Source organism: Drosophila takahashii, chromosome 3R (assembly GCF_030179915.1).
Source record: "Drosophila takahashii strain IR98-3 E-12201 chromosome 3R, DtakHiC1v2, whole genome shotgun sequence".
NCBI lineage: Eukaryota > Metazoa > Arthropoda > Insecta > Diptera > Drosophilidae > Drosophila > Drosophila takahashii.
This window is the reverse complement of record NC_091681.1, coordinates 18559925-18582923: the sequence shown is the minus strand read 5'-3', so window position 1 is coordinate 18582923 and position 22999 is coordinate 18559925. Positions and strand designations below refer to the sequence as shown.

At 43.6% G+C, this 22999-nt stretch overlaps 5 protein-coding genes across 11 annotated transcripts in view; 2 read left to right on the top strand and 3 right to left on the bottom strand.

The window, feature by feature from the left end:
• Positions 1 to 103: 103 nt before the first annotated feature.
• On the top strand, positions 104 to 3121 carry peg (pegasus). Its single transcript, XM_017152670.3, has 3 exons — positions 104 to 1513; positions 2558 to 2737; positions 2852 to 3121. Exons 1-3 carry the CDS (start codon positions 1486 to 1488, stop codon positions 2884 to 2886), a joined length of 243 nt encoding a protein of 80 aa, XP_017008159.1. The 5' UTR covers positions 104 to 1485; the 3' UTR covers positions 2887 to 3121.
• A 306-nt stretch (positions 3122 to 3427) lies between these two features.
• Positions 3428 to 6980, bottom strand: Rlip (Ral interacting protein). The gene is made up of 4 exons (XM_017152667.3): positions 6807 to 6980; positions 6601 to 6733; positions 5680 to 6534; positions 3428 to 4821 (listed from the first exon to the last, which is right to left on the bottom strand). Exons 1-4 carry the CDS (start codon positions 6901 to 6903, stop codon positions 4059 to 4061), a joined length of 1848 nt encoding a protein of 615 aa, XP_017008156.2. The 5' UTR covers positions 6904 to 6980; the 3' UTR covers positions 3428 to 4058.
• A 332-nt stretch (positions 6981 to 7312) lies between these two features.
• LOC108064883 (uncharacterized) lies at positions 7313 to 9519 on the bottom strand. 2 transcript variants are annotated; one of them, XM_017152628.3, is made up of 3 exons: positions 9504 to 9519; positions 8100 to 8245; positions 7313 to 8019 (listed from the first exon to the last, which is right to left on the bottom strand). In XM_017152628.3, exons 2-3 carry the CDS (start codon positions 8231 to 8233, stop codon positions 7767 to 7769), a joined length of 387 nt encoding a protein of 128 aa, XP_017008117.2. In that variant the 5' UTR covers positions 8234 to 8245; positions 9504 to 9519; the 3' UTR covers positions 7313 to 7766. The 2 variants fall into 2 exon arrangements, with proteins under 2 accessions (XP_017008117.2, XP_044250148.1); XM_044394213.2 differs by lacking the exon at positions 9504 to 9519 and having other exon boundaries at positions 8100 to 8293.
• Positions 9520 to 10988: 1469 nt separating this feature from the next.
• Calx (sodium/calcium exchanger 3) overlaps positions 10989 to 22999 on the bottom strand; it is a 36655-nt gene continuing 24644 nt past the window's right edge. For 3 of the 6 annotated variants that reach the window (XM_017152677.3, XM_017152679.3, XM_017152678.3), the window contains 9 exons: positions 17302 to 17393; positions 16078 to 16116; positions 14872 to 14901; positions 14097 to 14245; positions 13577 to 13676; positions 13386 to 13508; positions 13163 to 13321; positions 12923 to 13094; positions 10989 to 12554 (listed from right to left, as the gene is read on the bottom strand). In XM_017152677.3, the coding sequence (XP_017008166.2) occupies positions 12350 to 12554; positions 12923 to 13094; positions 13163 to 13321; positions 13386 to 13508; positions 13577 to 13676; positions 14097 to 14245; positions 14872 to 14901; positions 16078 to 16116; positions 17302 to 17393 (1069 nt within the window). In that variant the 3' untranslated portion in view covers positions 10989 to 12349. Of the gene's footprint in view, positions 12555 to 12922; positions 13095 to 13162; positions 13322 to 13385; positions 13509 to 13576; positions 13677 to 14096; positions 14246 to 14871; positions 14902 to 16077; positions 16117 to 16775; positions 16791 to 17301; positions 17394 to 22999 lie in introns of all 6 variants that reach the window. The other 3 variants (XM_070216045.1, XM_070216047.1, XM_070216046.1) reach the window with 3 other exon arrangements.
• Positions 18577 to 20881, top strand: Alp5 (Alkaline phosphatase 5). The gene is made up of 2 exons (XM_017152687.3): positions 18577 to 19821; positions 20399 to 20881. Exons 1-2 carry the CDS (start codon positions 18592 to 18594, stop codon positions 20735 to 20737), a joined length of 1569 nt encoding a protein of 522 aa, XP_017008176.2. The 5' UTR covers positions 18577 to 18591; the 3' UTR covers positions 20738 to 20881.

Here is a 22999-nt window from a genome sequence, read left to right as displayed (position 1 = left end):
GACCTGACTCTCCCGCTCTATAGAACGGGCATAGCTCTCCGATAAGCGTGTGCCGAGTCGGTTCCGAAATGCTGACGAAATTTTCAAACATTTTCGAGGCATCCCGAGCATCTCAGTATTGAGCGGTACGTGAACGTGAACCAATTGACAGCGGTCGGCGATGAGGAGGAGGCGACTTTTTAGTGACTGCATAAATACATGAATAATTCAAACTCAAAAACCCCAGCGGCAACAACAAGTTGGACCACGACAACGTGACCTGCCTGTAGAGTTATCGATCAAACGACCGACCGATCCACCGATCTACCCATCTACCCATCCGATTTCGGAGCCCTGCCCTGCCCTGCCCCGTTTCATCTGGCATATTCCAGCCCAGCTAACAGCAAAGGCAAAAGCAGCAGCAGCCAGCAGCCGCAGCAACAGCAACAATACCCAATACCAAATACCCAATGCCCAAGGAAAAAACACAATAAAACAATCAGAAAGCAGAAATCAACTACAGGCGAAATGTGCGGAGAAACAAAAAGAAAATTGAAGACGACGACACGAGCGTAAATCTTTTTAGCATGAAAAAATTCTATAAAACTAACAGGCACTGTGTGGTCGGGCATCATTCGTGCGCTACGACGGCAGACGACAGCCGCAGATACAGATACGGATACCGCGATACATAGATACAGATAGCCGGTCGGACGGACAGGCCCTGATTGATTGATTGTCGAGCCCGGGACCCAACTCCTGCCCAAAAACCGAAAAACCGAAAAACCATAGCCGAACTCAAACCCAGACTCTCGACTCTCGGCTCGGAAACTAAAATTGAAAATCAAAATCAAAGTGCTCTCTCTGCAGTCGAGTATCTGCAACATCATCGCCATCCCAGTGTCCAGTGTCTAACAGCCACAGCCACATCCACATCCCAATCCAATCCCAGCGGACAACGTCCAGCCGCCAAGCCATCAATCAGTCATCCATCGACTAGCCCACTCGACTTCTGATTCTGCTTCTGCTGCTGGCTTGAGGATATCTTCGGTCGGCGCTTTAGTTTCAGTTCGCATTTGGACGCGTGCTGTGCGGCCTCGCCGATAGAGAGAGTCGGATCGGATCGGAACGCAATTCAATTCTGAATTCAAAACTCACACTTTACACTTGACAATTCTCAATACTCAACACTCAATTCTGAATCAGAATCGTGCGCTAATTAATCTAATAACGTATCAAGAACCAAAACACTGGCCCACACACGTGTCTGAAGTTCAGTGACAAGCCCCAAATCAGGCGACCATTCTATATATTCCATTGAATATATATAAATCGTGAAATCGTAAAACACTTTTAATCAGCTAGAAACCAAGCGCAGGCACGGCATAATTAATTCGTCTGACCCGCAAAGTTCGCCCAAAGCAAATACGGTTGTGCAAAGTGTGCTCCATCCATAAAGTGCGAAGTACTCCAGCCAATCGGAAATCTAAAATAACTAGTAACAACATGAAGCTGTCTGCAGTATTCTTGGCATGTACGTATAATATGTATTTTTAAATATTTTAATATATTAACGACGAAAAGGGAACTCAAAAGTAAACAACTAAATTTTAGACCAGCAAAAGGCACTGAAAATAACGATGCTAAAAAGAAAATATTTCAAGTCATTAAAAGTCTTTAATTTTCCTGGAAATTCATTATTTTGCTATTTGAAGAAATTCCAAATATTTCTATGTTAAATAAACAAAAAATTTACGATCCGCTTTCCGAGAAAATCGGGTAAACCAAATAAAATTGCAGTTTATTTAACACAAGAATTTAAATTTGACTATACAGGTTCTCCTTGAAAGCATTTGAATCTCTTCTACACATAAATTATATTTGGGGTTTTCCCATAAAAATGATTATAAACAAATGCGATTTTTATTTAAGATTTTATTTATTTTTTGAATAACAACTCCATTGTAATTAATCTATTTGAGCTTATATTTTTCTGTATAAATGTATTGCTGACTCATGCATTTAATATTAATATTGTAAATATGAAATGATTAGAGCCTCTGCGTCAGAGCAGCAGAAAGTGACCCACTAATGAATGGTGGCCTTTAGATGTAGCAAATGTAAGGATAGAATAGAATCATTTTTTCCAAGCCGAATGAACTTCATTCATATGCAGCCGCGAAACTTATGAATGGAAAATTTCATACTTTGATTGAGTCATTGGATTAGACACCCCAGCAACGCAGTTTCGCGGATTAGGTGCCATTGCGTGCCGACAAGGCTAATTAGGCATGCAGCGCTAATTCCTGATTCCAATTGCTGGGGACGGGGAACGTCAAGGGAACAGGGTCCACCAACCCCCAACCATCCATAGAATCGTTGGCATTGCCAGACGCTCTGGCGTCGCGGAGAATCAATGGGCGTACATCGGCGAAGTAGTGGGGATGTGAATGTGGGTGATATCATGGGTGATGGGCTGATCAGGGCACTTTGTATGCGGGCCCAGTTGACGGGCAGTGATTCTCTTCGCACGCCTCCTGCCTAACTAATTGGCTCTGATGTCTCCGTCTATTTATAGTGGCGCTGCTTGCCCTCTCGCTGGTCCAGTGCCTCGGCCTGCCCGATCCCAGCACCAAGTGCGTCATGGAGTGCGACACGCAGGAGTACGGATGGGTGTGTGCCGCGGACGACAAGGGCTCCACCAAGTCATATCGCAATCTGTGCGTGATGAAGACGGAGAATTGCCTGCAGAATGCAAGTGAGTTTGGAAAAACATTTTCTCTATTACGAACTTAAACCTAAATAACTGGCATATTATCTCCCAATTCCCAATCTTTCTACAATTAATACCTTTTTCTATTCCCTTTCCCAGACTATCAAAAGATCAGCGACAAGGAGTGTCCGTAGAGCTATGGATCCATCGATCTGTAGTCCAGCGGAAATAACTTAATCATGAAGGAGAACGAGTGGACGCGGCTTGGCATTCCGGAGGACTCTTCTTTCTCGCGTGGTATTTGTGTGTGATATTTTTAAGTTGTACTTCAGCGGAATACAGAACACGCCCCCGAACGTAATGCATAATGATAATGTATTCTAAAATTATAAATAATAAATATTAAATAAAGTAATCGTAACACGCAAAGCTAAACTGAGTTCCTTGACCATCACAACGATGATGCGACGTAATAGGCGATGATTTCATTTCCGCTTTACCCCAACGAACAGCCAATCTGTCGTCTATGTATAAACAGCACCCTGATCTTCTAATCTGTGCTCTGAATTTCTTGATTTGGAATTAAGTCATCAGACCGATTTAGAAAATCGAATCTTAATAGTCTGGCACACACAAGCGCTACTGCATTACAAAAAACTTTGACGGGCTTATCTCGGTATGGAAATAAAGATGGCAAAGGGATTTGGTTTGAAGAGTTAAAGTAACAAAATAAGATTTTTTGAGGCTTTTCGCCATTTCAACAGTTAACTTTAATTTAAACAAAGCATTTGATCGTATTTAGACATTGAGAATTAAAATTGGTAAGCCTATATACATACATATGTTTTGGTGGGTCGATTTTATTAACTAACTCGGTCATTTCCAAATTAACAATAGACTTTTGTCATGAAAACTTATCTTTGTCAACATTTTTAATAACCAATTGGGAAAAAGGTCGAAAAATAATTTGTTTTGTAAATTTCCTAATACTTTCTTTTACTCTTTATATTATTTTTGTATATTTTAACAGTTTGTGACTATTAAAGACATTTCTTTGTAAAAATTCGTATTTTTTCGATATTGATTCAGACCAAGATGTTGATGCAATGATGACTGCCTAGATGGGCAAATATATATTTTTAAAAACATTCCAAGCGTTTTCATTTAAGATTTTGTATGATTTCAATATTAAATATCGTTAATATTAAATGAAACAGAAAGGAATAGTATCGAAACCCTTGAAGACGATTGCCTGGTAAAGTCTTTGTTGTTTTTTTGGAAAGGAGCTTTTAGTTTCCGGGATATGATCACAGTTATATCCCGCAAATTGACCCATCCTAGTAATACATTAATAATATTAATACATTTAAAACTGCTGCAATCGCAGCTCCACTTGTAGGGCTATGCAAGCCCGTCGTTCCTCCTTTAGCTCCATGCCCAGCATATTTTTCTTGTGCTCCAGCAGCGCATTTTCGCGAGTGTAGTGCTCGATAATTCGCTCGTATTCGGACTCCGGCGGTGCCTGTGATCCAGTGGCCAAGGCGGCCATTTGACTGTTTATCGACTGCTGCTCGTACAACTGCTTGAGCCTATAGACCTCGTTGCGTTCGGCGACTATGCGGGACTTGAGTTCGTTCTGCCAGTCCATCAACTCGTCATATTCGATTTGCAGACGCAGCAAATTTTCGCGGTGCGGATTTGACTTTGGCAACAAAATGAAGCCAGTTGCGGGATCAATGGAGAACTCGATCGGAGGGTCTTTGGAGGGACGCTCCTCCGTTGTTGGCTCCTCGACGGGAATACTGCTGCTAGTGGATGCGACTGGGACGACAGTTGGCTTGGAATCCGTGGTGTCCTCACTCACGACTGTGGGCGCTGCACTGCTGCTGGTGTCCAATTCCTCCACGGATTTTTCCTGCTTCTTCTCAAAGGTGCGTAACTTTCGCTTGAGCTGCGTTATTATACGCTGTACCTCCCAGAGCTGTTCCTCGCGCTTCTTGGTAATGAACCCGGCATTCATCTCGCTGTGGATTTGGTTTAGCAGGCTGTCCTGCTTGCGCAACTCCGTCTGAATGTCCTCCGGCGTATCCGGAAGCTTGGGGCTGGCCGATGTGAGCGGTGGAACATACCTAAAAGATAACAGTTAGTAAAGCGATAGCATTGTTTAAATTTCTGTATTTCTGCCTGATTAGGAAGCTAACAAGACGCGGTAAACGCTTCTGTTTGCGGGGTATGGTGCTCATCCTCGACAGCGAAATAAACGACTAAATTCAGCGACTTTTACAGTCATAATCTTATCTTCAGGTAACAGTAGTGGGAATTATCTGAGATGCTGTAGGTATCTTTTACTTTAGTTATAACTTATTTAATTCGTATCATTAGATACAAAGATATTTAGCGATTTTAATGTTATTTTGTACTAGAGCTATATTAAAATTGAACTTCGCCCAATGACTAAATTAGAGCCCTGCGTGAATCATTCAATTTTTGTTTTATCCTAGTATGCCATGAAATATCTGATTTGTTTAATTCAATTCTATGTCAAATAAATGAAATGTTTTTCTAATTCATTTCGAATTGAATGAATGAATGAATAAATTTAATACATTTTTTGAATTTGCCAGATTTTTTGTGCCTTTTTTGAGAACAAAAAGTGAACAATTTTTAACAAATCAATGTTAACTGCATAGTACATAAAATTCAGGCAGATTTAACCACAAAATTATGGCTCTTTCTTCTTCAAAAGAGATTGTCGTTAGAATTATTTTATAATTCATGCCATTCATTCATTGAATTCTATTAAACTCAAAATTCTAATTAAAACAAAAAATTCAAAATAATTCATTGAATCCATTCATGCAGGGCTCTAGACTAAATGTATGAGGTCGGAATAAGTCTGTTCATAATTCCCTGACAAGGTAAGAACTACCCAAAGCCTACTCGGATATTTCCCACCACTGACATCCGGCTGGCCGGTGTTTGCTCACTTTATCAGCTGGACGTCCGCGAACAAGCTGTTGCAGTGGCAGAGCAGGGCCACCATCAGGCGGTGGGACATCTGCAGCGTCGGACTGAGCAGCATGGCCAGCGACTGAGCGTTGAGCTTGTTGTGCCGTTCCTGCTGGATCACCGCGTCGAAGTGGAGCAGCACCCACGCCAACAGAGTGCGGTTGCACTTGGGCAATTGCTCGAGCAGCTGCTGCAGCTCTGCCTGCTGCGTGGTCACCTTCGGATGGGAGGCCACCTCCTCGAAGCGGGCCACCAGATCGGTGGTCAGCAGCGGCTCCGGCAACTCGCGCAGGAAGAGCTTCAGCAGGCTGCAGGCGGTGGGCAGGTTGAGCTCATCGACGGCGGAGTCGTGCTCCCGATTGTTGTACAACCGCTTGTAGTGCATCAGACGCGTCTTGATGGGCTCAATCTTGTAGATCTGCTCGCACTTCAGGTGATCCTGCAGGAAGTCGATGCAGTCGCGCACAACCAGTGGTATGTCCACGCCGTCGTGGCAGCGGGACCTTTCGGTGGCCAGGCTGACGGACACCCCGAAGACGGGATATCCGAGGGCCAGCACCTCCTCGGCGGCGGAGGTGTCGTCCTGCTGCTGCGACAGCTGCTTGCTCTTCTTGTCCTTCTTCTCCTTCTTATCTGCCTTTTTGTCCTTCTTCTTGGGCTCGTCGCGCTCCTTGTCCTTGCCCTCCTTCTCCTTGGCCTTGTGCGAGGGGCCAGGCTCCTCCTCCGCGTGCTTCGCATCCTTTTCCGACTTGTCGCGCGACTTTTCGCGCTTCTCCTTGCTCTTGGAGCTGACAAACTTGAAGGTCTTCGACTTCTTCGACTTGGAGGGACTCCTGGGGGAAGGGCACAACAGAAAAGGGGATTACTTGTGGGTGGGTAAAGCTTGGGGGTTCACCCACTTGGTGTCCAGCTCCTCCTCCGGCGAGCTCTCGCCCTCCAGGGCGGCGTAGCCCCGATCCTTGCCCTTCTCCTTCTTGTCCTTGCGCCGCCCGATCAACAGGTCCTTCTTGCTGAGGTCGTGATCCTCGCTGACTGCGAAGGAAACGCATTGAACGCATTGATTTTTCCCCACTTTTACGCCCACGTCTGTTGAGCGCCCACTCACAGTCGCTCTCCTCCTTGCTCTTCTTCGACCTGGCATCCGCCGCCTCCGAGGCGTACAGCCCGGGAAACTCCTTCTCCTCGGGACTGTCGAAATCCATGGCGAAAAGTGCACTCCACCAGCGGTAAATAAATAAATAATTTCCGTAAACAATTTGCGTAAACAACAACAAGTGCGACAAATAATCGATTAATGAATGGAACAATCGAAAGCACGGCCGTTAGACAACACTGTTTGGCGCGGCCAGGTGGCGCCACTGTGCCATGTAGTTAGTGAAAATGTAGTAACGGCCATTAGCGTATGTAAAGTTATGGTTATTTTACAAATTCAAATTTAAACTCTTTACGAACAAAAGTAACGTTTTCACTCGAAGATAATTTGAATTTTGCATTAATAATAGGCTTTAAAAAATATTTTTATTTTAGTAAATCGAATATTTGTACATTACGTATTTTTTTTTAGCGAAACACATTAATTTTATGTTTTAAAAAATGATTGAAGCCAAAAACTAAATTAAATGTTTTTATTGTACGCTCTAGATTAACATTTAAATGTTTGTGTTGTCATTATCTTTCTTGTTATTATTATTTGCGTAAAGAAAACGTACTTTCTATCTTCATAAGCCTAAAGTAAATTTTGTCTATTATTTTTTATACTTAACAGTAATACTTATAAACGCCAGAGTACTGACTAAGGTTCAGGCGTTTTTTGATTAACATATTTCTAAAGGTGTCCACATTTTTTATTCGAAAAACAATTAAATTAATCAGCTGAATTCTCCCGCAATCAATCGGTTCCGCGGTGCATCGCTTATCGCTCAGTTAGCAACTGGGGAGGAAAAGTATATGCACCCATTGCCGGCAAGCCAAAGAAATGCAAATAGTGCGTGCCGATGCGGCTGATGCAATTCCACATGGGGGATTGCAGCATCTCCGAAATGTCACTGAGATTGCCCAGCGGCCGTTATAAACTGGCCATCAGCAGCTGCGAGCCGTTGGAAACCAAGGATAATGGCGTGGCCATCGTCGTGGTGGCGTTTCCGCTAATTGCTCTATTTGGCTGACAGACACTGCCAGAATAGGCCATAACAAGCCCGGCAATCAGGGTTAGCAGGAAGGCCAGTCCCAGGACCCCGCAGCTGAGGCGCCGCACACTCTGCCACCAGGGATCCAGAGCGAAGGGCAGCAACTCCTCTAGCGACAGACCGTAGGAATATCTGCGAAAGAGTCGAGAGGGGGGTGGTGGGCGCTGTGTAACGAAGTTATTTTTTAATGAAATGCGACGGAAAGCGTTTACTCAGCAGTTGTGAAAATGGGCTCATAATCCTTTGGATCCTTCCGCGTCGTCGGCACGACAATGATGTGCTGTTGCTGCCGCTGCTGATGTCCTTGTTGCGTTGCCAGCAGCGCTGTTTTCTCATTGCAGGACATATTTGCCTTGTGCTATCCGGTGATTGTGCAGGACAAGGGTATAACGTTTTTGTGGGCAACCTGAATTCAAATAGTAATAGTAGAGAAAAACAAAAAGATTTAGGCAAAAATATATTTCATTATCCTGAAAAAGATGTAGTTTTTTCCAAAGTATTTATGGATGTAAGAGCTGTGAAGATGTTTCTGTTAAAAATTTGAGTTTTTCTTAGTATTTTTAACTGTAACATTGTCAAAAATGGACCCAAACCAAAAATACGTACTGTTTTGAACAGCTAGCAAACTAATAATGTTGTTTTCGTCACTTTCCAGCTGATTTAAAAAAAAAAACAAGAGAGAACGCTATAGTCGGGTTGTTGTCCCGACTATCTAATACCCGTCACTCAGCTAAAGGGAGTGCGAACGCTCTGTCGGGTTGGTGTCCCGACTAATAATCGTAACTCAGCTAAAGGGAGTGCGAGGGAGATAGATATATAATTTTTGATTGCGTATAACTTTTTAATGAATTGTCCGATTTGAAAAATGTCTTCTACATTTCGATAGGTATAAATATACACAACAAAATTGCATTTATACTTCTCGGAAATCTTTAAAGATGTGATCGCAGGACCCATTTTAAAATCGTTAGTGGGCGATTGTGGGCGTTAGAGGGGGCGTGGCGCTCGGCTAAAATAAACTTGCGCTGCGTAGGAAGCCAAAGAATATGTGTGGGAAATCTCAACCTTCTAGCTTTTGTAGTTTCTGAGATCTCAGCGTTCATACAGACGGACAGACAGACAGACAGACAGACAGACAGACAGACAGACAGACAGACGGACAGACGGACAGACGGACAGACGGACATGGCTAGATCGACTCGGCTAGTGACCCTGATCAAGAATATATATACTTTATGGGGTCGGAAACGCTTCCTTCTAGCTGTTACATACTTTTGCACGAATCTAGTATACCCTTTTACTCTACGAGTAACGGGTATAATTAAGTTTGTAAATTTTAACATTTTTTCAAAAAATTTTCAAAAATAAAATGTTTTTTGTTTAATTACGAGTCGATTAGGAATTTTAACTCTAGCTCAGCGAGGTAATGCACTCTATATTTTGATTCTTATATTTATTGTTTCGAGCTAAATTCACAATTTGTAGGGTAGAAAATCAGGATTTGTGTTTTTGCTTTCAATAGCACATTGTGTTAATATTGTTTTGCTATAACTTGAAATATTACCTAAATTGAAAACCGGGTATTTAACAGTCGATACTTTGCTTAGCCTTCTTACTTGTCTGTCTCTCGGGAGGATCCCTGCGATTACAAACACTCCAAGCTAGTGCAACTCCGTGGAAAGTGCTCCGTGGAGAACTGGCGGACAACTGGCGAGTGGCTTTCGTTTTGTCGCAACTTTAATTAGCTTTCAGCTGGGGTTGTCTCATCGCTTTATTGCCGTGGCTGTTTGCCTTTGTGCTCGGATTCCTGTAAACAACTTTATCTCCGGGGCTCTTGTCGTTGTCTCTCCGCTCATCTTCCGCAACCGGCAGTGGGTCTTATCTATCCGCTTTTTTGGGGCATTGCATAATCGCCTCCCCCAGTTCCACATATTTCCCATAGCGATAAGTCCCCGACTTCAGGGAAGTAAGATCAGAAAGGCGACGGGTCGATCGGTTTAATGTGTTAGTTTATTGAGTTTCGTTTGGTAAACATGCACGGAATACATATATACGTATGCAGCACTGCTGAGAGATGCCAGTAACTCTAGGCCCTAGGCTCTATTCGATTCGATTAGGTAAGACGTTAAGCTAAGGTCCTCGGATCCTCAGATCCTTAGATCCTGGCTCACGTTACGAGTACGAGTATGTTCTCTTAGTGAGTACGAGTATATTCAAATGTGTAGCATTAGTTCGGGTATTTTTTCTTATAGCGTATTGAAGTGAGAAGAGATACGGTTAGTGAGATCGATAGATCTTCACCCCAAGCATATGCTACACAAACTACATATGTTATGTGGCTTTCGATCTATTCGATTATTTGCATACTTTATCGGCTTAGTTCTTGAGTACATCAGTTAAATGGGTCTCTGGATGTACGATTATATGTTTGTAGTTGCTTTGGTTTTTGGGTAAAATCACATTCATAGGTATACATTTAAAAATGCAGGTATAATTTGAATTCGAAAAAACACGATAACAAACAGCAAATGATTAATATTGTACAATACACATACATATCAACTGTTTGGTTTGCCCATCAAAACATAAAGATTCGAATCCTATCAACTATCGTACGTACACCTATGGAACTCAATTTAAAATGTACGAAATCAATAGGAAATTATAGAACCCATAAGGTAAATCAGGGAAAAGTGGAACCAATCAGTTGCTAAAGTAATCTGCTCATGCTTTCTATCCTTATACGCGTTCTACTCCTAGTTCTTTAGAAGTACCTACATCCTATGTCGGAAGCACTTTAATCGTTTTATTTGCCTTTGCCATTAAAGATAATCGTCTATGGGTAATTTGTTTGTCTGTCTGTCTGCATATATATCTGGTTATCCTTTGTGTCGTATTGTTACATTCACCGCTCCCCGGCACTTCTATTCCACTCTCTGTAATATATTGATTTCCTTGCCACGGATATCTTACCCTGACCCCTGGTCGATTTCCTCGAATCGCTTGTTAACTGCGGTAATATTTCTCGATCTATTAAAAACTTAGACATACGCTGATATCGTCTTAATTTCGGTTCGAAAAGAGAAATGAAAAGGCATTAATTGAAATAAATTTAAAAAGAAATTTAATTATAATATCTATCAGTAAACGTTGACAATATAATTTAATACATTATTCATGTTTGTATATTTATTAAATTGTTTCATAGTTCGTATATGTATGCGGTAATTAATTATCAATTACGTCTAAATTTGGCGCAGTTTTCTCAACGAGTTCCCCATACAATTGTGTGACCCCAAATATATAATACAAATTTATGCATGTGGCTATAAATATCATTAGGCTTCCTCTTCCATTAAGTTGCTAGAATTTTGCTATATGAAAAATAGTACAACATTATACAAAAAATATGTACCTGCTCGTTACAATTGGATTACAATTACAATCAATTCTAGGTATTTTATTTTCGGTATTGTTTTGGTGTTTGCCTTAATATCCCGTCTTCTCTACTTCTACTTCGATCACTGCCAGCGACGTAAGCGAATAGAAAGTCTTTTTAAGTATATTGATTAGTGCTCTCTTGTAGTTTCTTGCAGTGCAGTGTGGACACACTGATGGTCTTTCTTGCTAATCGCTAGTAAGTAGTGCCGCCATTTGCTTTGGTCAGAGTTAATGAAAATGTTGCTAGTTGGACTTGTGTCAATAGAGTAAGTGACTAGGACTAGAACTAGTTGTCGACGAGGCTCCTATTCAGTAATAGTAGTTGTTGTAGTATTTGTAGTAGATGGCTAAGAGGGATTGCGTTTCTTGTTGGCTAAAACCTTTAGATTTCTCCTAAAACTTACACATGTATTAAATTAACAATGGTATTCGGCAGATGAAGAGACAATATCGAGTTCGGATCCAAACTTTCCGCGCTTTGATTTTATGGGGACTTTATGGATTAAGTACAGCTTTAACAAACAACAACAATGACTTAAGTTGTACACAGAATGATGATATAATAATAAATATAATCGTATTTTAGAAGGTAAAATTAAGTATATATGGCATAACAATAAATGATCTCGTTACAGTTACAAGATTGCTGAGCCGTGGCAGCCTTTCTGTATTTACAATTCATATATGAATAGAGATAATAATCGTAAAAATGGTTTTGTATATAAGCCTGACTTAAACCTAGTTAAACATTAAAATTTTACTTTTAGTATTAACATAAATTTTACACAAGAAATATTTATATATAGCGCCGAGGACACTCATATATATAAATCAATTTCATAAGTTTACATATAAAAACTGCATCTACAGCATCTTTCGACAGCTTCTCAATATCGGCCAGCTCTCACTTCCGTACTCCCCTCTGACTTTACCGATTCTGCCAAAAATCCAACGCCAATGCGAATAACAAAGCCAACTTCAAAGTCCCAGCAATGCGGTTGGGGTTGCGGCTGCGAGCCCCTTAAATCTCAATGACATCGTAGGCCTCCAGTATGCAGATGACCACGTAGAAGACCCAGAGGAAAACCAGGATCGCTGCGCTGATATATTTGGAGACCTTGGGACCGCCCAGCTCTGCGCCAATGCCCTTGTGCCAGCGTCTGAACATTATGAGGAAGACGGCAATCAGGGCCTCGCCGCAGAAGAGCGCCACGGCAAATCCAATCCTGGAAAGGGATTTAGGGTTTATATAAATATTGAAAATTACAGGCATTAAATTAAAAATAAATGTAAAATATATTCTACTTTAAAGAAAAGTAAGCCTTCAAAAACCTAAAATATAATCGACTTTAAAGTAAATTAAAGTTACTTTTTAGAAATTAAAAATTTCTGAAAATTGCTAGACATTAAAAATTTCTCAAAAATGCTAGAAATTAAAAACTTCTCAAAAATGCTAGAAATTACAATTTTTAAAAATTAACTTCGAATATTTACTTATGATTTCTATTGTCTATGCACAAAAGTTATACATTTTTTACAATTTTTTTTTTTTTAAATACAAATTTTCCCAGGCTTTTTGGCAAGGATTACTCACGTTCCCGGCTCCACGTTGAAGGTCATGCCATGGGAGCTGTGGTAGACTGCGGCGATGGTCCAGGCCAGGCCAATGCCCAGGAACACGTTGACCGCATTGCTGCCCGTGACATTGCCGATGCAATTATCGGCGCCCTCGTCATGCTTGGCCGCTATCATGCTGGCGAATGTGTCTGAAGGCAGAAGGAGTCCGGTGATTAAATGGAAATTTCGGCTAAGGTAAGGCTTCAAAATCACTCACCTGGTATGCTGGTGCCCAGGGCGACAAACAGGATGGCCGTTACCGAGTCCTTGATGTTGAGGGCGCAACCGAAATAGGAGGCAGCATCTCCGATGATGGCGGTTATGACGCCAATCACGAATATGGACACCACAAAGGTTACATAGCCGCCGCAAATGTCTGGTGGCGAGCAAGTATGCTTAGTGATTGATCGATTGAAATAGAATGAAATCCGAATGTTTACCTGTGGGCGGCACAAATGCAAAGAGAACCTTCCAGAAGAGGCAGACGAAGTGGCTCACGTAGCTGAAGCAGCTGGGCACCTCCTCCTCCGCATCGTCGTCGTTGTCGAATTCACTTTCGTCGGCTGCAAGTGTTTGTTTGCATCATGAAAAAGGGATTTATTGAAATCGAAAAGTTGTGATTGCAATCTACCTGGGATGACGGTGAGGGCATCTTTGAACTGTTCCTTCCAGGACGAAGTGCCAAGGACGGCGGAAACGTTCGCTTTGGCCACCAGTTTGTCGACTGTAGCCTGAAAGTGATACAAAAACAATTGATAAGAAGGTATGTAGTATTTCCCTGCCCTTTACAACCCTTTATCTTCCTAAAAAAAACGAACAAAGGGGTGCCGATTTGATGAGCAACTTTCCCCGCTCACATTACGTATACGCCACCGACAGACAATGAACACAACCAGGCCCATAAAGCACACACAGACCCAGCGCAAACAGAGCACTTAACGTGTCATTTGGAGATTTGCACACAATTAGGTGCTTATTTGGCTGGCACCTGAGCGGTTGAGGGTAACTCGATCTGTCGCACGGATAAGGATGGCTTTCCAACTGGGAATCATTATGGGTGTTGTGACTGCCTCGCAGTAAATGCGTGCTGGGATTTCAGTTGGCCGGAATGGCTCTTCATTAGCATTGCGAATGGTTTGCCGTGTACTCACCTTGAATTCCTGGCTCTCGCGGATGCGCACATACGCGGTGGTCAGCTCTCCGTTCCTGGGCTTGCTCAGCAGCAGGATGCGATCCAGTTCGGTCAGATCCTGAACGGACTTCTTTTCGACCTCCTTGATTTTGGCTGCCATTTCATCGTCTGGTCAGGGCGAAAAGCACGAATTAGTCCACTGATTTATTGGCAGTCTTATAGACACCGTGTTGCATGCAGCCACACCCCCACAACAGAGTATCTTAACACTAGATGGTATCATAGAGTATAACTAGACAGACACAGGGTGTGTGTTGGCATACAAACGAAATGGTGATGGGAAGTAGATAAAGAACGGAGATTAAAGCGGTGTTTCACACTACATAATAGATATACATATAAATACTGGGACTGGAACAGAAACTAAAGCACACATACGCCCCCAATTAGTTGTGAACTAATTGGAAGCATATGGCGGTAATGGGATGCGGGCTTCAATTGAAAACGGGGAAGGCAAATAGTAAAGTCGAAACTCATTGAAGTGCCAGTGTATCGTATCTTTAAAACAATTTCGGCTTGAGGTTCCAGCGACTTCAATGAGCTTGCAAAACGGTTATGGAAAAGTGCCATCAGGATGCAATTGAGTGGAAAATGGAAATTGATAAACTGCATATTAAGCAGACAGAGACAAGAGGAGAGAAAAGGCAGAGAGCACAGATTGACAGAAGCAGAATCAGAAAAAGGCATGCAAAGGTCACAGCTTGACATTAGGTCCCCCGATATTGATGACTCACGAGTGGGATCTCCGGAGTGTTCGTGTTTTTCTATAGACATCGACAATCGACAATCGAGAACATGACAAGTACGTGGATGGGGTGGTGTTTTTTTGGGGGTAGAGTTCAGAGAATCGTTGTTAAATGGTCTCAAACATGTTGGATATTGCTTCAACAATCACTTTCTAAATATTCAGTTAACGAATATGCGATGACTGTGGTGATTTGTCTTTGAACAAGGCTACATTTTGGGTTATTACATTTTGCTTTGGTTTTTTTTTTCATTTATTGTTTGGTTTTCCATTAGGATCAAAGCACGCACATATATGGGTAGATACTTGACAGCAGAACAACACAAGAACTGAATACATCGACATGGCCTTAACTTAGATCGTAAGCAGTTCAAAATGATATTATATATTGCCTTAGGTCTAGAACACACAGATAATAGTACACGTTAAACGGTAAAAAAAGAAGAGGGAACACAAATTACGGAAAAAAACAGAAGCCAGATATCAGGTACTCATCAGCGATAACGTGTATTACTTACAAATCGATTTGGCGATGCAGAGGCATGTTTGAGTGGTGTGGTGGTACCGATGATATCGGAACGATGCGCGATCAAAGATCGGGATCGGATCGGATCGAGTTCGAGATCAAGGTCGAGCGGCAAGTCGGGGCACAGGCACACAACAATGTGAGAGGAGCGGGCACAAGCGCGTTTTACAAATGTCCGCCGAGCATAGAGATAACCAAGACATTACCAAAAACTGTGACCCTGGTCTAACTTTATTTCAATTGAAGACGAACCCGATTTTGATCGCTCGCTTGTACTCGTAGTATAATATTACTTTACAAAAAAGCTTGAAGCTTGCATTTATCAAGTGCGTGGCTGCTGCGTCGAAAAAAGCGCAATTGTTCGGGATAAATGCAGATGCAGATGCACACACACACACACAGAGAGATACTCAATGCCTAAACAAACAGATACATTTACGAATACGACGACACTGAGGTTATGCATACGACGTGTGGGTTGTTAATGGCCAATCGAACTAACAAAACAATAATAAGACACATGAAATGATAATGCCGTCCGTCCGATACTTTCATCTTTCTTCATTTTCTCTTTCTCTTCTGGCATATTCACTATTAACTGAACACTTGAAATGGTCGATCGATCCCGCAATATGCAAAGATATGGCAAAAAAAAAGAGGTTTACATACCAAAAAATCGATTGAAAAATGATTCCTTATTAGTGTCATCTGCGTGAGGGTTGAACGTGTGTCATTTGGCATTTGGATTAGAGAGACAAGTATGGACAATGGAAATGTTAAGTCTAGTTTATGTTATGGCCACAAGCAAATGGGGATGGTTAGTACGTGGGAGTTCTATGGGAGATATGGGTAGAATCGGATCTGATATCTAATCGAATTCGGGTGGCTGGGACTAGCATTCGACATGGGGTTACAGAGATGCGAGTGAGGCAGTCTAATCACTAACTTCCATGAGGTATTACATAAAGAACACAAAAGATAACTTTCCTGCCCATTGCCAATAAATATGTTCATATCCATGGGTAAAAATAAACACATAATAATAAACAAAAAGAGGTATCATCTAAGGTGGAAACATACACAACACCTAAACGAAATACGCAATTAAATGGCAGAATGGGTTCTCAACCGAAAAAGGAAGAATTAAATGAATTTGCACTTTTTTGCCCGCAATTTCCGCACTCGGTGAAGGTAAGAAATGGAGCAGAAACTAAATGTTACTGTCAAGAAACCGAGACCAGAAACCCGAAACCGAATTTCTCTCTTTTCCCATTTTCCGTTTCACGTTTCAGCGCTCGGCGCTTCCGCGTTCTACGCTTTCGTGTTCAATTAAAATAAAATTAATTAATGCACAATTCAAGGCTTACGGTAGTGAGTGGAATCTAGAAGCATAAAGAACACAAATTAAAAGACCAAAAAGTATAAAAGAACCCATGAGTCGATAGGATGCGAAAAGACGTACGGGAAACGAAAGGCAACAATTTCGTTCAATTCAAATTGGAATTTCCAATTTACAAAGTTTTCGAATGTTTTTTTATGTTCTTTTTTTTTTTGTTTCAGCTGGGCCTTTCCACCTGTTTGTAATATTCGGTGTGGGGTCAAAAGCGAAAGAGTCAAAGTCAAAGGGGTTTTTTTTGGGGATATTTTTGGGCATGGTAAAGGCTATAAGGGTAAAAAGAGGTGCTCAAGTGTTGGTGTCCCGGGTGTCGCAGGCCGAACTTCTGACCAGAACAGATAAAAACTTGTGCCATCTTCGGGTGCACTGCTAGCTGGGCTGCTTTCACGTAATTTGGTTAGCATTTTCAGTGGGTCTTTTGGGATTCTGGATGTGGGATGTTGGATTTCGGGTGGGGTGGGTTGTCCTTTTCTGCCGCCTTGTTGGCCAAAACTCACCTGGCGCCAAACGAGGTTCTCCGATGTGCACCTTGAAGCTGACGTCCTTCTCATAGCTGCTCTCCTCCAGGATGTACAGATCGATGAATTTCCTGCAAGGATTATGGCGCAGCGATTAGATTGGCTTATCTGGGATTCGAAAAGGGGGTGTGAAGTGTAAAGTGGTTAATCGACTGCACATAAGCCGAAAGCCTTGGGTCGTTTGATTAATGCCTCTGCCTTGGCTGAAATGGCCGCAATCTTGACACTCGAAACGGAGCTCCGAATTTATTAGGCAGCATTAAGTGCGCAGCTTTTCTGCTGCGACATTATTGCCACCCCCAAACAACCCACCCACTCATCCACCCAATATCCCCCCTTCCGGTGTACGCTGTGTAAATAAAAAGAAATATATACGTATTACGTATACGACCGGTGGGCCTTGTGCGAACATAAATATTTGCATTATTCATGTGCGCTTGCAAGTGACTCAATTTATAATTGCTTCAAAGAATTTATTATTATTTTTAGCCATAAAATCGACCGTTTGTTTGCTTTCGATGCGAGTGCCCAAACATTAATGGCGAATGGCCCAGCGATAGCGATAAGTCTGAAGTGGCCTTTAAGATTTGTGTGTATTCAACAGTTGCAGCTTGGCTTTCAGCCACTTGCCTTCATTTGGCTAATTTCCTTGCTGCCAAGTGCAAACCAAGGTCAGAGTGCCCACTCCCACTCCCACTTCCATTTGGCTCAACTTTAACCTTTCCGCCGGTTGGCAGCTGCCTGCCTTCCTTCCTTCCATTCCAATGCCTTTGCATTTCTCAGCTTGATATTAAAAAGGAAAACCACCGGGCGAAAACAGTCACCTGTTTATGACCCGCTTTTTATGGCTCCGAATAAATGTATAAAGGTGGCGGGCCCACCCACTTCCTATCCTCCCTTAACTGGTTTAAGTCATTCACGTGCCTTTGCCAGATTTTCCAGCCTGATTACGTGATGGCCAATGGCTTTTCAATGGAACCACCGATGATGATGATGATGGGCCAAACGCTCGGCAACAAGTCCCACTACTCACGTGCCCCGTGCGAAACCCCCAACAATAAATCTATAAACTTTGTCGCTGGCCATCGTAAATAAAAGCACGCCTCGGACTTAGGGAATTAGGTGGTGGCGTATTAGATTTGATGCGATTTGGCATTTATGGGATCGACACGACTCCGCCTTATCGCATCTTATCGCAATCGATTCGCACCGAATCTCTTGATAGGCGCAAGTCGGAGTAGCCGCCAAATGGGTTTAGTTCTGAGCAAGATGTCCCCCAGGCTGAACGCACTACTGATCGCCATTGCCCTGCTGGCCCATCCCAGTTGGTCGGCCCCGGAATGTGGCCGTTCGGCGGAGGATTGCAAGGAGCACAGGATGCATCCGGATATGCAGGAGCCGCAGATAAATGGCAAGGCATTCCGCGTGGTTGAGGGCGAGGAGACCAACGAGTATTGGCGCCAACAGGGCATTCAGTTTGTCCAGCAGAAGTTGGCTGCGGAGCCAAATAAGCGCCAGGCGAAGAACGTGATCCTGTTCCTGGGCGATGGAATGGGTGTGACCACCACTTCGGCGGCCCGCAATCTGCTGGGCGGCGAGGAGAAGACCCTGTCCTTCGAGAACTTCCCCTACACGGGTCTCTCGAAGACCTATTCGGTGGATAAGATTGTGCCCGACTCGGCCTGCACGGCCACCGCCTATTTGTGTGGCGTGAAAGGTCAGGAGGGTACCATCGGCGTGAACGGTCAGGTGCCCCGCACCGACTGCAAGGTCATGCTGGACGAGAGCACCCACGTCGACTCGATTGCCAAGTGGGCGCTGGAGGCGGGCAAGTGGGCTGGTCTGGTGACCACCACCCGGGTGACCCACGCCTCGCCCTCCGGCGTCTACGCCCACATTGCGGAGCGCGACTGGGAGAACGATGCGGAGGTGACCAGCGATTGTGGCGCCAACTCGGGCATCCAGGACATTGCCTACCAGCTGACCCGCGGCGATGTGGGCAGCAAACTGAAGGTGATCATGGGCGGTGGACGCAAGAACTTTGTGGACTCGAGCCTGGAGTCCTGGGGTAAGCGCACCGACGGACTGAACCTCATCGATGAGTTCAAGGCAGGTGGCGAGCGGAACGTCTATGTGACCACCGCCGAGGAGCTGGAGGCAGTGGATGTGACCAAGACCGATCGACTGCTGGGCCTGTTCAACGACGACCACCTGCAGTACCTCATGGAGACGACGGCGGAGAGCGAGCAACCCACTTTGGAGCAGATGACCCGCAAGGCCATCGAGTACATGAGCCAGAGCGAGCAGGGCTACTTCCTCTTCATCGAGGGCGGTCGCATCGACCAGGCCCACCACATCAACCAGGCGCGAATGGCTCTCAACGAGACCATCGAGTTCTCCAAGGCCATCGCCGCCGCCCAGGAGCTGACCAGCGAGGACGACACCCTGCTGGTGGTCACCGCCGACCACTCGCATGTGTTCACCTACGCAGGATACTCGGTGAGTGGAGGAATTGGTTCCTAACTCACTAAAATCATCACTCATCACTCACTCATTTACATCATACATCAATGAAGTAGTTACTCCCACAACAACAAAATAATCACAATTTCAAATTTTATAGTAGTCACAAAGGAACCACAAAATAGACGTTACTTTACTCATACCATTTTTTTACTCAATGCTTTTTTCCTATACAAATCGAAGCTACAATTTCAGGATCTTTTTGTTTTTTTGTATATTACCAAAAAATTAAATATTTTAAATGTTATTTTACGTATAATTCGACGTCTAATCAGAAGTAATATTAGATCACACATAGATCACATTCGAATGCATTCACATATATATGACAAAAATGGTTTAAATGCCAAAGAATTTTTAATACCAAGATAATTTTCGTATCTTCAAGTATACATATAATATATTTAAATAACATTTGTATTAATAAGAATAATAATGATTATATGATTATAATATTATTCGATAAAATATTTTGACGATTCATCGAGTTTCTAAACACATACGTTTAATATTGTTAAATTAATTCATGAATTGTTATATTCTCTAACTTTAGTACCGTGGCTCGGATATATTTGGAAAAGCTCCCGTGGACGGACACGATGGTAAACCGTATATGGTTCTGAGCTATGCCAATGGACCCAGTTACGAGAACTTCTACGACGCGGAGACCATGGAACGCAAGGATCCGACCACAGTGGTGAAAGGCAACCACGACGACGAGTTTCCCGCGGGAGTGCCCATCGACATGGACTCCCACGGAGGCGACGATGTGCCCGTGTTCGCCCTGGGTCCCTGGGCGCACCTCTTCACGGGGGTCTACGAGCAGAGCACCATTCCCCACCTGATGGCCTACGCATCCTGTTTGGGTGAGGGGCAGACCATGTGCCAGTAGGATGAGGAGGAGCAGCGAGGATGCCATGACGCCTGGTCATAACAATTAAGTTTGAAGCTCATTAAATCCAGCCAGCAAGCGGCATTTGCATTTGCATTCGCCTGCACTCGAGTTTATTATGCGAACGCGAACGCAAACTGCAAATTGAATTAAAGCGACTTTCCAGGGAAATTCTTAACTGGGTTACTCGCGCCCCGAGTTTTCCCTTTTTTCGTGTCGGCCGTGGGACTTGCCATCATCGCCCTCGTAATTCACAGTTTGAAACTCATCAGGGGCTTTGATGTGAGCGAGTTGAGTTGGCTCCTTGTTCGCCCGCCACCAACTTCTTGGCACTTGGGATCTCGGGATTGGGTTCCCTTGCGTGCGCACGCCAAAAGTTTGGTAGAAATGTGCAAATTGCCACGTTTTGGCTCGTGCTGCGATGCCATTAGAGAGATTGGTGGCCAGACTCCCTCCGTGTAGTGCGAGTTTTGTAATTGCATATTTGCAATACCAATTTTCAGTGCCCCAAACCCCATCAAAGGGTAATTAAAATCATTAAAAGACATGCGTCACCCGCGGGCTGACTAATTTCGAAAAATTGCCTGCAAATTGCCAGCTAAAAAGGATTCCAATAACTCTATGCCTGTGTGTGCTAGAGCGTTTCCACCTCGATTTCCGATTCCGATTCGATTGCATGCCAAATTATATCCGCCACCCCATCGTCCCAACCAACAAATGGCAAAACGAATGCGGTGAAGACCTCATTTCCCCCATATGACAGCTATTAAAGCAACAACTTGGTAGTGGAAACTCGGAACCCAGAACCCCCACAACCACTCGGTTGCCCTGGCATTCAATGCTAATTTGCTGTATTCCCTACGCCTGAACCACTTCCGCCGTTTGATTTCAATGGCAACGGCCACGTCGTTGTCGCCCATTCTTCGCCTTCCACAGTTTTCCTACCCGTTCCTAGGCCACAACGCGTCTATTGATTTTGCAGAGCCATCAAGTGGGCTTCTGACCAGAAGAGACATGGTCGGAGACAGCTGTTCCGTTGTAGGCCCAAGCGGAAGGCCGCCTCTTGGCCTGCGGTCAAGTCAGTCTGGTCCGGTTTGCGGTGACCGCTTGCACTTGGCCAACAAGTGCGATTCGAGGAGGTCAATATCACACAGAGGAAGTGAAACAAACGGAAGAATTTAGCTTTAGTCGAGGGTATTTAAAAGATATTTAATTAAATTTATTAAATTTATAGTTATGGATTTACATTCACTATGTAATGTATGATTTACATTCACTAATGATTTAGAAGCCTATGGTATCATCCACCTCTCATTAAAGCTCAAAGAGTAAACCGTATAAATAAGCACGTACTTAGATTAAACCCCAAAACTAGCTTTAATCAGAATAAAAACAATTAAGATCCCCTAGAGAACAATGCATAGATTACGAGTCATGAGCATGGTAAAAGTTGAACAAAAGGGGAGTGAATCACACAAGTCCGAGTCCGAAATCGGACAATTTGGTTGGATGAGCTTGTAAGCCGACGATTACAGTCCGCACCTCCGCATTCCGGGTATATGTTTTAGGAGCCGCATATGCCACAACCCACACATCCCACACACAGCGTCTCAGTCTCAACTGATTGATGCCAGAGCTCAGGCTAATAATCCGGCCAAGGGGTCCTGCTCCCACTGCTCCCTCGGCTCGTCCTGCCATTGCGATTTCACGGCTCCTGCTAAGCTCCTCAATTACCTGCCCGAGCTTTGCCACTGGTTGTTCCTTCTGTTTGGCATGCAAACCCACTGACTGTCCCTCGTCCAATCCCCTGAAATACCCTCAAATACCCGTATGGTCAAGCACACATAATAGCATTACTTAGTCAACGCAAGGGCGAGGCCACCCTCGGAAAAACTGGGAATGGAAAAGGAAAATAACGCTGGTGGAGGAGGACAAACTTGTGCTTGAAAATAAAATTAAAGAAAAATACAGCAATTTGCATAGCAATGAGCGGTGCACAAGTCGTGAGTGGGGGATGGGGCGTTCTGCCTTTTGGGCGGTACTAACCATTAAACCCCAATTGCCAACTCTGGCAAACTTTTACCTTTGCTTTTGCTGTATCCTATCTGGAAATCCCAGCAGAGCCACCCAAACAGAACCACCCACTTTTGTGAGGGACAAAAGGGGGGAAAACGTCGCTTTCGGTTGGGAGTTTTTCAAATGACGTTGCGGCTGCATAGCATATCATATTATTGGGGACGCAGTGTGGCTTTTGAGGTTTTG

Coding starts and splice junctions, on each gene's coding strand:
- Rlip (XM_017152667.3), bottom strand. CDS start 6,903: ATGGATTTCGACAGTCCCGAGGAGAAGGAGTTTCCCGGGCTGTACGCC. Junction 6,734..6,806: donor GAGCAAGGAGGAGAGCGACT/GTGAGTGGGCGC, acceptor TTTCCTTCGCAG/TCAGCGAGGATCACGACCTC. Junction 4,822..5,679: donor GCGGACGTCCAGCTGATAAA/GTGAGCAAACAC, acceptor GTTATCTTTTAG/GTATGTTCCACCGCTCACAT.
- Alp5 (XM_017152687.3), top strand. CDS start 18,592: ATGTCCCCCAGGCTGAACGCACTACTGATCGCCATTGCCCTGCTGGCC. Junction 19,822..20,398: donor TCACCTACGCAGGATACTCG/GTGAGTGGAGGA, acceptor CTCTAACTTTAG/TACCGTGGCTCGGATATATT.
- LOC108064883 (XM_017152628.3), bottom strand. CDS start 8,233: ATGTCCTGCAATGAGAAAACAGCGCTGCTGGCAACGCAACAAGGACAT. Junction 8,020..8,099: donor CCCATTTTCACAACTGCTGA/GTAAACGCTTTC, acceptor ACTCTTTCGCAG/ATATTCCTACGGTCTGTCGC.
- peg (XM_017152670.3), top strand. CDS start 1,486: ATGAAGCTGTCTGCAGTATTCTTGGCAT. Junction 1,514..2,557: donor GTCTGCAGTATTCTTGGCAT/GTACGTATAATA, acceptor GTCTATTTATAG/TGGCGCTGCTTGCCCTCTCG. Junction 2,738..2,851: donor GAATTGCCTGCAGAATGCAA/GTGAGTTTGGAA, acceptor TCCCTTTCCCAG/ACTATCAAAAGATCAGCGAC.